General features: G+C 32.0%; 1 protein-coding gene across 2 annotated transcripts; it reads right to left on the reverse strand.

The window, feature by feature from the left end:
* Positions 1-6,201: 6,201 nt before the first annotated feature.
* Positions 6,202-10,127, reverse strand: LOC135132688 (pickpocket protein 28-like). Of its 2 annotated transcripts, none has more exons than XM_064060859.1 (6): positions 9,656-10,127; positions 9,352-9,594; positions 8,262-8,507; positions 7,650-8,185; positions 6,913-7,105; positions 6,202-6,853 (listed from the first exon to the last, which is right to left on the reverse strand). In XM_064060859.1, exons 1-6 carry the CDS (start codon positions 9,760-9,762, stop codon positions 6,628-6,630), a joined length of 1,551 nt encoding a protein of 516 aa, XP_063916929.1. In that variant the 5' UTR covers positions 9,763-10,127; the 3' UTR covers positions 6,202-6,627. The 2 variants fall into 2 exon arrangements, with proteins under 2 accessions (XP_063916929.1, XP_063916928.1); XM_064060858.1 differs by having other exon boundaries at positions 9,352-9,612.
* Between the last annotated feature and the right edge of the window lie 2,837 nt (positions 10,128-12,964).

Below are 12,964 nucleotides of genomic sequence, written 5' to 3' on the forward strand. Positions count from 1 at the left end.
TAGAAATTGAATTCTGAACTGGTAAGTGGTAGAATCTAAGATTAAAAACAAAGTCAAAACTAGCCCCATCCGCCCACCCCTACTCCGTCTTGAGGACTCCTTTTATTGGTTGTGACACAGAAATTAAATCATACATTAGCAAATAATAATACGAAGAGGTAGATATGGGGTTAATTTACGGTGAATGCCAAAAGAACGCGTTTTTGGCAGGCCGTATTTATTCACGTTTTCCTGAAAGAAGGGCCCCTCCATATTTAAAAGAATAGAAAGTTTCTTGAGGGAGAACTGACCATCTACAAGAAAACCCTGAAGACGAACAGCTACCGGTGTTGAAAATAAAGAGGCAGTTCTAGAAATGGTTAACGAAAATCCCCATTGGAGTCAAAGAACAATTCCAGCAAATGTTGACGTTAGTAAAACGTCGGTGCAACGAATACTTTGTCCAAAAAAATTTCATCCCTATCACCTGACTTTTGTTCGAGAACTAAAACCCACTGACTACCCAAAAAAATTAGCGTTTTTATGATTTCGTATTTTTATCTTTCAATTTGAATCTTTTGTCAAAACTTTTGACAAGTGTTAAGGTTACTATGTTTGTAATTATACAGGGTTTCTATAAATAATTATAGGGTAGCAGTAGGTCATGTAAACGTGCCGCTTCCTTAGATCATATAATAAATAGATACCAATACTCAAACTGAAAGCTGTGACTAGACATGAAGCTAACTGTTGTCGTTTTCTACGTCAAGAGGAGTAGTATAATGCTATCCTTGTGTGATCACTACATCTTCATCTTTGTTATATGCATTTCATCTGTATATGTCTATTTCACTTCCATCCTTGTACCGCACCAGCGCAACAAATCGCTTTTGACAGATGTTTCTTCTAACCTCTCTTTCGAGTTGTCGTACGAAAAACAATTTTAGAATTTAGAACAAAGATCCTATTTTAAGTGATGTAACCATAAAGGATCACAATTGCTGCCCAATAATTTACTATTCCTTTCATTATCTATTGTGAATTATTTATAATATCAAGCTGTCAACATCTTTCGTACGAAGTTAGTTCAGACATACTTCCTAAAATTTAGGCGCGCAAAATTCAAATAGTGATCAGGTAAGGATAGCTTCATTGTAATCCCTCCATGCACGAGAGAGATGTGTGACAGGAGGATGTCGTCACAGGCTCTGCTAGGGAAAGAACACGGCATGGTGGTATCTATTTATTATATGATCTAAGGCCGCTTCTCACCTCCTGAACGGAGGTCTGTGCTAAATGCCCAAGGACGCATGACAAAGACCAAACGCATCTGTATAACTGGTTGCTTAAATGCTTCACATCTTTTTAAAAAATAAAATTAATTTATTACAATAAAAAGAAACACATTTATTGCGGTTAAACATCACAGTAAATGTTGCAAATGTTCATCATTTTGTTCAAGAGACATGTTCACTCTCTTTTTAATTTCAAAAATATTCGGTCACATCCTTTCGTCAAAACTTTGGACCCCGCTGTTCAATTGTTCAATTCTACTCAAGTCTTCCACGAGATTTATCTTTGTTGACACTGCCAGTTCGAACAAATCTGTTGATTACATCTCTAATGTGAGGCTCTAACGATGTTTTTTGAATTATTAAATCAGGGTATTTGGCCAGATACTCTTGCTTACAAACTATTACAGGATATAGCCACTCTTCCTTTCCGAAGTCCCACTGCGATAACAAGATATAACGATGAAAGAAGTGTCTTGTTCAACAGAATAAACTATTTGGATCAATGAGAATTACTGTAATTTGCACTTGAAAAACGTTAAAACAATAAATCCGACGACTTTAAATGACAGGTTACAAATAATATTAGACATTAATGTGACAAGTGAGAACTGTCATAATGAGGCATAATCACGGGCGTAATTTCAGTGAAGTGGGATTTTTGAAATCCATGGCCAACTACGCCCTTAGAATCATTTATAAAAGTCCTGTATAATAATATCCAAGATAGTGGTGAAAATGTATTTTGGGTTGCGTTTCAAATTTATTCAAGCTCTTTATTACTTGTAGACTATTCTGTATCTAGAGAGTCATTTTTACCTGAATTATACGGTCTAAGAACGCGGTAAGGGACCATTCAGGTAGTGGGCGCAATTCGGACATTTTCCCAGCGGTAAAAGCACGCAACTCCTATCTTTTTCAGGTCATGTGCGCAATTCGGACTCCCCCGTTATAGTTACGATTGGTAAACTTTTCAAGGTCAGTCGCAAAGTGGTTGAATGCAACACTAACCAGCTGCACATGTACTTGTAAATTTAACGTGAACAGGTGTTAGTCTCAAGTTGCGTCGCTCAGGCATTCGATGCATTATGAGTAGGAAAAAAATTAATCGCCCTTTTGAAAATATTTTTTCCGGTAATTGTTAAGTAACATACCCATATTTTATACTAATTTCTGTTGTATTTAAGATCAGTCACAGTTTAACATAGACATAACAAGCAGAATGAAAATGGGGTTTATCAAGAAAAAGAATCGTGAATTTCTTGGAATTTATAGAGAGAAGATAGATTTGTTTTTAAACGAAGTTTATGAATTAAAACACATTGTTAGAGTTTACGAAATACAGAGAGCTATGAAGAAGATTAAAATTTAGAAGCTTATTTGTAGTTACGTACTAATGCTAAAACAAATAATATATTTTTTAATTGACAGTTCTTTTAAACGTCTTCTGATATTAGTTTATACCCACCCAAGAACTTAATAATGGAATCAATTTATTGGCCAATATTTTTTTTTGAACATCCATCTTTAGAGTGAAATAATGCTTAAGAATTCCTTTATACATTATTATTTTTGAGTAATACACATCACTAGTAAAAACTTACCAATCATTATCATTAAAGGATGTACAATGTTTTCGTATAATAAGCAGAGGGAAAGTACTTTCACAAGTTTATACACAATCATTTCCACGCAGCAACTTGACTAGCTCCCCAACGGACAGGGTAAGTTCCTTCATCAAACCTGCAATCGTCGAAAATAGTGACAAATGGGAGGGCGATATTTCATTCCCCTACCATAAAGTTGGCGATATCGAGAGAGGTTCCGTCAGGAGAAACTTGTATACAGCAACAGGAACAAGTAAGTTATAGCTATTAACATACCTAGGATGTAATAAATGTCATAATACCATAATAGCCGCAAATGTCAGTTCGAAATTCGAGAGATAGCGAGGATTTTGAGACATTTAAGTTTTTAATGTTTTATAGGTTTCTGTTTATTGAACCAAAAATTGAAAACAGTTAAATCAGGCAAATTTGCTTTGAAAAAGATTGAGCTGATCGCGTTTGCACGAAATGTTTCCCTGTCATGGTTACATTTTGTTGTTTGTTAAAAAAAAAATTGTGGCTTTCCTACCAGGCAACTTTTATAAATGTAAACAGGCATTTAATAGATAGAAATCGTTAAAAAATATTATATCACCAAAAATATGGTATAAGTATTTCTTTTTTCAATTTTTAATTATAAATATTCTACTTCATATAATTTAAATAAAAATCGTAAATCCAAACAACTTGAGTTTCTAATGAATATGAAGATTCAGAAGGTGGTAAACATAGTCATAAACGTGGGATTCATGTCGACCTGAAACACCAGGTCTTAAATCTTGTCAAAATTTTTATCTTCCCACTCCCCGTATTAATATTGTAAAACATTCGCCTATTTATGAAATGTGCTCATTATATAATCAAAACTTATATGATCTGGAATTATTTCGTTAAGAAAAACTCCTCCTATCTGGGTAAAGTAGTAATCTTATAGCTACTGACATGATTTTAGTTACTTTCATTGCACCTCCATCGTTACTAGTTGGTCTGTCATTGGGTTTGTTTTCAACCTGTTGACCAACTCACACATAATAATAATAATAATAATAATAAAATTGCATCAGCAATACCTACATATCACGCAGTAATTTGGTATATTTCAAGTTAATATTCAAACATTTTACATATTAACGCAACTGTGTTTAATTTGGTAGGTGTAACAACGAAACCGAGTCACTATTCCGTGTTTTATGTAATTCGGGTATTGCATTAGTTAATTAACGTTTGTTTTTAACTGGGTCACCAATGCATTTTTGAGTTCAAGAATACAATGTACAGTAGAAAAACATAAAAAAAAACTGATCTAGGGGTGTTTAGGAAGAACTTCCCTCGCCTCTGACCTACAGTACGACATATTCGAAAAATTATAAAATTTGTTTTTGCGAACTTTATTTTCTTTGTGATTTTATTGTTCTTAAAATAAAGAAATGTGTGTAATGTTAAATTAAAGTGCGTTCGCTTATTATAAAATTTATTGATTTTGGATAGGTGAAATGTAGGTAATACTAATAATAACAGAGTATATACAGGGTGAGTATTATAATAACGGGACCCTGACCAAATTTCAATGCAACACAAAATACAAATCTCATATGTAAATCTTTTTATATTTTATGTTTCTAAAATGTACAAACATAGTTACCTAGTAGTTAATTTTGACATTCGCAATAATTCTATTTATCAATTTTGAGCTATGATAAGTTTTTAGTCTTCGCGATAAGATGAGGGTTAAATACACAAACGTTTGATATGATCTTGATTTTTGGAGAATGCAGAAAAAATACCGTTGCAGCAGCAAATCTCTACGAAAGAAGATATCCCGATAGGCGACATCCATCCGACCAAATCTTTAGATGTTTAAAAACGTGAACACAAAATTGGCCGAAAGAAACAAGAAATAGAAGACTTACCGCTACTGGTGTCGAAAATGAAATTCGTGTAATTGAAGTCGTAGACAATGACCCGCATGTGAGACAAAGATTTATAGCACAGCAGGTAGGAATATCTCACTCTTCCGTTTCAAAAATTTTGAGAGCCAAAATTTATTTATTACATTTCTTTGAATTAATATGTGTTTTTTTAATATTTGATTTGTGAAATTTTGATTGGCGTCTTTCAGAAACAATGACAACTGGTAAGGAGAGCATCTGCGTTGATCCTAAAAACGTATGTGTTTATTTTGGAATCTAGCAATAACTGATAGATGTATGTTGTGTTGCATTGACAATTTGACAGCGTACCGTTATTATAATAGTCACTCTGTATACAGCATTTCAAAATTTTCTGGTACTGTTCTTAAGTTGATTGATAAAAAAATTGCCTCGTTCTTTAATTTTATTAGAGCAATTCAAAAAATTTATTATGTAATGATAAACTAGAAGTATACAATATTTTGTACATTTTGGATACGATTTATTCGGTAAAATTTTGAGATGTCGCCATCACTGGGGAGATCCATACTCGGATAGATTTTGATTAAAAGGATTTACCATGTTTACGTTAACCATAAAAGATCTGCAAGATTTCGTAACATTTGGTTTTATAATTTCAAAGTTAAATTGCAAAATGTTGTTACAAAGTTTAGATTGTTTTCCAAAAATCTAAATCTTTAGGGTAAAAATTCAAGACGGATTCATAAACAACACTTGTAACAAACAAAAAGTTGAATTACAAATCATTGTTCCAAACGTTAATCTTAATACAGCAAAAAAAATTGGTCACAGATGAATTCGACAGAACTTCGCCCCTGAACTACAGTCCAACAAATCCCACTTCTTTGAAAAATTACACAAGTTTATTTGTGATAACCTCTATACACAAAAAATATAGACAATAGCAATAACAGCGTAAGAAAAAAAAGGCAGAAAAGTAAGATTAAAAGCACTGAAGAAAACATTACTACTTCATATTTATATTTAATAAGTACAAGCATAGTCAATATAATACAATTTAAAATTCACATGGGAATAAATAATAATTGCTTTACTCAAAAATCTGTGAAATACGTATGCAGTGAGATCCAGAACTGTGGAATAATAAATATAAAATGATACAACATGAAATAAAATGGTCATTTAACGAATGATAATACCTATTCCTTTCAGTTAAACAACTTCTAAAATGAAAAAAAGTCGTCATTCACTGACTTTTAGTTTTGCTGGGATTACTTTTTAAATTTTATTCGTGCACCCAAAAACGAAATGATACTCAACCATTTTAGTAAATCCAAGTTTTGTCGCGGAATTTTGAAATTGGAGGAATTTTCTCAAAAAAGTAATTTTTGGTGCAGCAACATTTTTTGTTCACACAAAATTTTGCAACCGTTTACCTCCCTTATACTACAGAAAAAAGTTGCTTTTGGGTTTGTGTAGAGAACACATACATTTAAGCTACAAATTGAGTTTATTTCCAATTTATCAAAATCAACACCTAATGTTTTGTTTAAAAAAGAATTAAATATCAAAAAGTATTGAATTGTGTTCTTGGTTAGGTCTTGCGCATTTTTTAGGTGCTAAGTTTCTCGTGAATACCCTTGTATACACATATACTTAGTATTCTAATTACAAAGAAACCCAAATCAATTTCTAAAGTAGGTATTTGTACCGTACCGATCTATAGGAGTGAAACTAAATTACATTTTATTATCTGTGAAACCTAACTGCATGCACTACCCAAGCAGAAGAGTTTTTACAACTTAAAATTAATATATGCTCATTATCATTATATATTTTCCTAATAAGTTACAAAGATTATTCGTTAACACCTGTCCACTTTCCATATAACCTTTTATTACACAGAAGTCTCACAGATGCGAAATATAAAATTTCCAAAACTGAAAGAACAGAAACACCCGTAAATAATCCCACGAGACCTCCAAAATTGGCCAAAAAATCAGTTGGACCATAAAATTCGTTTCTTTCAGACGTAATAAAGTCATCAGCTTTAAAATAAATAGTAAGTGACGAGTGATGTGTTCTGGAAAATAGATTGTATATTATCTATGATTTATGATTACCACTTTAACAGAATATTACTTTGGTATTAATTTTTCAAAGCCCAATGCTGTATACCACTGTTTCCAGTCCCAGTCTGTTTGAGAAGTTTCAGCGTCATACACTAAGTCTGTACAAAGTGGCAGACAATCGCAATCTTCCAAAGATTTACTCTTTCTCTTTGACTTATTTCTGTTATTTATTTTCCGTTTCAAATTTTTTGTTTGCATATATCCTGAAACATGGTATTAATCTTAAAAATTATTTCACTATAAATACACTAATAACAACAAAGAAAATTACAACACAGAGTGTTAGTTTACTTTTTCTACAAACAAATTTTGAGTGATCGTTTCAAATCCAACTCAAATTTATTGATATAGGTTTACTTTTTAAAATATGTATATGTCAATTAGTACAAGAGTACAAATAAGGGATGCCGTCTTTTATAAACATTGTTTTAGATATGTTCCTCTTGTTCCTAAGGCACATGGTTCCAATAAATTAAATTTTTCATTTCTTTCTTAACTCAGATGACTTAATAGCAAAAGTTTAACTTAAATTTTAATCCTAGAACTGATTTACGACTTATTTTTTTCTAATTAATTAGGTAGATGTAAATACCAAATACATCTTCTTCCAAATGACCTATTTAAAATTGTAGATCGACACAGAAAAAAGTTGTGTTTCATGTTTAGTCTACCAAATTCATTTATGATTATTATTAGACACTCTGCACAGCAATTTTTCAAGTTTTAAAACTAATATATATTTATTACTTTCAGCTTCTTTGGTACATTCCAAGCTTGCACCGCCACAGATGTCCGTAGTATTATCTCGAGGCATAAAAAAATTCACACATCCACACCAATCTAGCGTGTAGTTAGCTAAACATTCTATATCACAGTTAACTGTATTATAGATCCTAAAATATTGCAAATTTCGTTCTGTTTGAAAATAGCACCGTCTTCTTTCTTGATTATAAGCTCTAACAGATTCTGAAGTCGTAATCATTGAGGGTTGTATTGCTGCTATTACTTTTTGATCTAAAGGAACCCGAAAATACTCTTGACTAGGTGTGGGAAAAGTCGTAGGCAGATGAACTAAAACTTTATAGCCTTGTAAAGCATCCGCTTTGCACACATAGTCTAAATCTTCCTCAAACACCATAAGTTCGAACGTAAATCCATTTTTAGCTCCTGCTAATAGTGCACGTCTGGGATACGGCAGTAAACCTGCTTCTTCTGCGTATCCGTGTTCTATGGACCAGTTTGTTGAATACCGAAGAAACTGCTGATAATCACGATAATGCACACTGAAAGAATTTTGTTTTCGTGAATTACCTTAGTTAAAAATATAGTAAAACTCTATTATGTATTCTTGGTACTTACACATTTTCCTTAAATATTTCACTTCTATCCAGCATATTAAAAGTGTAACACACTCCTTCTTCCGTAAAAATCGGCTTGAAAATTTTGTCACATGTTAATTTTTTCCCTCGATAAATGCAGTTTGATACGTTAAACATAGGTTTTACTTCATCTACAAAATCATAAAACTGTTCCGATACCGTGAACGTGCTCGATTCGTTAAGGTATTCATCACAAATCAGAGACATGTAATCAAACTGGACACTTCTGTAACAAAAAACAGTTAAGCGACCGGACTCATGCGGCTAAAGTGGCAAACCACTAGCGCAATAATGCACCTGAACCTGGCGTTAGAGTGACTAAATTTCAATTGGGTCACTCTTCAGTACAAAAAGTGTTACTTTTCCTTCAAATTCACGCATATCTAGCGACGTCACATTAAATACAAAATGCAATAATTGTCGCATTACAAACTCACTTTCTGTGCAAGACAATTTTGAGAGAACAATCATTGTTAACGTACATAGAGTTAATTCGATTTAAAAATTATCCTCACGAATCCGGTTTCAAATAAGTCAAACATTATGAAAAAATTAAGTTCAATTAAATTTTAGTTCAAATCTCAATTTTATATTTTGACAAACACAAACTGTTCGAAGGAATCGGAGACTACGGTTCTAGAAAACGAATAATAATATAATAATCAATATTGTAAACAAGACCTTAGTTAATGTGCCTGCCTACGTACTTATTACATTTACAGATTTTAAAGTTTTGTGGAGAAAGAAACCGTTACAATGTTTGCTTGTACATGTACCAATCTTGTACAGAATACTGAAAGGTTGCGCTAAAACACAGGTTACTTGGTAAAAATAACATTGCATATGTTCGATATTGTTGTTTTGGCAATATACATATAAAAACTTTAAGACATCGTTTAATCTCGTTAAATAAATCTCTTCACCATGTTCAACAAAAACAAATCAGCCAATTAAAACACAATTAATAATGAAAGATATTATACAAATAATAAGCATCACCTAAAGTCCTACACGAAAGATGAATATTTAAATAAAACAAAGACTTTTACATTATAAGATAATACACTTACTCTGAATCAGTCAAGTTTTTATCATTTATCTTCTTTAGTAGTAAATCAGTAAAATTGAATTTGTTCCGTGCTGATTTTGTTTCGGGACAGATTGTGATAGCAGGAAATGGTATTTTATAAATTGGGGTTCCTGTATTAGCAAAACTGACGATGACGGGACTGTCGTCCCACTTTCTATAAACCATATAAATTGATAATACACATACCCCCAAAGAGATAATGAAAACAATCAACCACCATAACCTAAAAATTAACAAAAAACTTGTACCTACAGCATATTGAAAATATTCAACAAATTTGTTACTTTTCAAAGTATGTTCTTTCTTCAGCAAAGTATCGAAATCCATGTATAGAAGTAGAATTACAATATTCTTTGAAGTACTTCTTAATATTTTTTACTATCTTTCTCATGATTATATAAATGTTATCAAAACTGACAACATGAAAAACTAATTAGCGCGAGTAACGGTCTGTTTAAAAAGCACAAACGTTGTGAGTAGGTAACGCAGTATAAAATAATGTTAACTGATTAGAAATTAGTTTTTGCCCAAACAAAGGTTGCTCGTTTTGATAAAAATACGATCTCTGGTGAATAAATAACAATTACATAAATTACTGCTAGTGTATCTCACGCAACGAAACAAAATTTGTATGTAGATTTTAGAGCGGAAATGAACAAAAAGAAACTAGTAACTAGAATTCAGGACTCATAAAAAACATTGTACCTAAAAAAAATCCACTATGATTTTAATGTTTTGATATACATTATTAGTACCTGATTTAGTTAAGACCTGATCTTAAATTTTTAAAAACTCGTTAATCGGAAAACTGTAAATGAGTCTCTCCATTCTGCCTTGCAATGAAATTCATATCGTATCGTAGTTAAGTTTATTCATATTTTCTGCAGAATTTTTCGTGTACTTGAAGATGGTAACTGTATCTTCATTCTTTAAGATAAATGGGAGATTAACGATCTGTTGGCGCCAGTTGAAGAAGTCTGCAGTGACATACTGAATAAATATACTGGAGTTTTTCATGAATATATTAAATTCTAAATAATTTTTACTGAACAAAACAATTAGGACGAAATTAAATCAAAGAGAAGTTCTAGAAAATTTATATTAGAAAAGGGGTAAAACTTCAAACAATGCAAAACTTATGTTCAACGTGTAATTTACCCTTAGGCTACCTCAAATATTTCATGATATAAGGGAATTTGAAATGTTTCATATGGCTCATGTACACTTATTTATCCGTCACCCTGTAGAAACGATTAGAAGTGAATTTCAGCAGTTTATCATTTCAAATAAAAGTAAAATCTTTGCAACAGCGAAATCAAGTTTATGAAATGTTACCTATGTAAAAATCTTTCATAATGTTTTTAGTAGTTTTTATAAATATGTGTCATGTTTATTTTAAATGAATTCTTGTTTCACAATGTTTTACATCTACTAATTAATTAATTCCCTAACCACCCATTTTACATTAGCTGATTAATGTTTCGTTCAATTGGGTCATAAATAAATTTCACAGTTCAAGGACGTGACGTAGACCCACATTAAGTCAAAATCCACAAAAAAAGTCAACATTTTAGGACCATCCAGGTACAAAAGTATATACTACAATTAATAGATGACGGCATAAGTGTACTCAATCAGGTCCTATAATTAGAATTAAACATCACTTTCGTAACCATTAACATATTACGACATAAAAAACCGGACTCCAACAATTTTTTTCCAGTTTTATCTCTCAATAAAGTAATTATTTTTTAACCTCAGACTGTCTTATTCCATCGAGAAAAATCAGAGTTTGCACGAACATGAACTGAACAAAATTTAAAAGAAGCTTTATTGATCAAGCTATTAAAAATATTTATTTTGTTGTTATCTATCTTGGCTTTGGCAAGACTATTATTTACCTTACTATAAAAACATATATCGTGTTGTCAGAATCTAAATTCGGTAAACTACTGATTTTATAGCTTTGGTTATTAAAAACAAGTTTTAATAATTTTATGCGTATAAACTGAAAAGTTCTGATATATCTTACCCTGGAATACTCAAGAAGAATTTAGAACGGACGTACTGTCACAACTCCGAAAAAAAAGCACGTTATTCGAATATCTAAAATAGAAAACTATGTTTTTTGATAATCGTTCCATCCATTACTAAAAATTGCAGGCATGTTCCTCCAAAATTATCCCGGTGTGTATACATTGTTCCAGCAGTTCTTAAAAAATTGGCCGAAGGTTATACTTCCCTAGCCCGTGAAGTACAGCCCAATATATCCCGCTTCTTTGAAAATTATAAAATTTGATTTTCCGATTTTTATTTTATCATAACCTCTATAAAAGAAAAACTGGTTGTGTAAATAACACCCCTGCAGCCCAGGCTAAAGTCACTAGATCTACTATTACTTTTAGAAAGTACGGCAAACTGCCTGTGGTCGGAATTCGACAGAGAGGAACCTAACCTATGTGTTAAACAAAGATAGCGCGAGGCTAGTAATTTTCGCTATCAAATGTAGGAACTGTCAACGAAAGTTTGATGTGTTTACGATTTGAGGTTACGACAGACTGTACTAGAATTATCGAGTTAACGGACCGGAAAGAACACTATTCCAGTCCCAAAGTAACTCCAGCCCTATTCAACGAGAAAGTGTCATCGGTAACCAGCAAACAGTCGTGGAAGACGTGTTACCACCCAGGCAATTGACGGCCAAATGACAGTAACAGGATCGCCATACTGGAAGCAAAAAATACCTGCTGTCGAAAAGACGGAGCATAACAAGGACACAGATATATTTCTATTTCATAAAAGTTACTAATTGCCACACATTTCAAGATCGAGTCACATTAGCCCAGGCGGGGTAGGAACCCGAATTCGAAAGGGAGGCGCACAAGTGCGGACAAAATGAAATATTATTAAAAAAGATGACCAACAGGAAAAATGTATTATCAGTATAAGCTTAACTTCAGTTGTTTGTGTTTATACATCAAAAGATTGTAGAAAGCGCCTGATTCGAATGATTTTGTCTCCACAAAATATAGAAGGCAACTAAAATTATTATTAATTAAGCGACAATGAAGCAAAACGTTCTGAATATTATTATTACTTTTTATTTTACTATTAATAAATATAGGTGGTAGCAACAGTACGGTATTCTCAATTTTTTGAGAAAATGGGGTGACTCGTTCTTAATTTCATCAATAAAAAAACAGTTTTTTCCAAAAACTATAAAAATGAAATTTGCAAATTTTCCTTTTTTTTCTTTGATAACCTGTAAGTTAAGATAAAGATATGTATGGACAATTAAAGTATAGATACAGAAATATGATATGAGTAATTCTAAGTGAGCTTTTCCATAATCTCGAAAATTTGAGTACCTATACATATAGTACTTATTATCTGAGTATTTATTCCAATTACTTTAAGCCCACGCGTTATCAATCAAAGCACTATCATAAAACTGTTTTGTTCACATTGTATATAACTAATGGCTCTAGAGTGATTAAATTTTCTATTTAATATTTTTTATAAGCTGATGATAATTTTCCTAAACACTAAACTTAAACCACTAAATATTGTTACGAAATAAACCCATACGACGC

The sequence above is a fragment of the Zophobas morio genome, unplaced genomic scaffold (genome assembly GCF_036711695.1).
Source record: "Zophobas morio isolate AGI-343-1 ecotype UQ-CSIRO unplaced genomic scaffold, CSIRO_AGI_Zmor_V1 ptg000021l, whole genome shotgun sequence".
Lineage (NCBI taxonomy): Eukaryota > Metazoa > Arthropoda > Insecta > Coleoptera > Tenebrionidae > Zophobas > Zophobas morio.

Bases quoted from the DNA above. Each gene is read 5' to 3' on its own strand.
- LOC135132688 (XM_064060858.1), bottom strand. From the start codon at position 9,762: ATGAGAAAGATAGTAAAAAATATTAAGAAGTACTTCAAAGAATATTGT. The intron at 9,613-9,655 runs GTAACAAATTTG...TGTAGGTACAAG, and splicing joins GAAAGAACATACTTTGAAAA to TTTTTTGTTAATTTTTAGGT. The intron at 7,106-7,649 runs GTAATAAATATA...ACCATGTTTCAG, and splicing joins ATGTACCAAAGAAGCTGAAA to GATATATGCAAACAAAAAAT.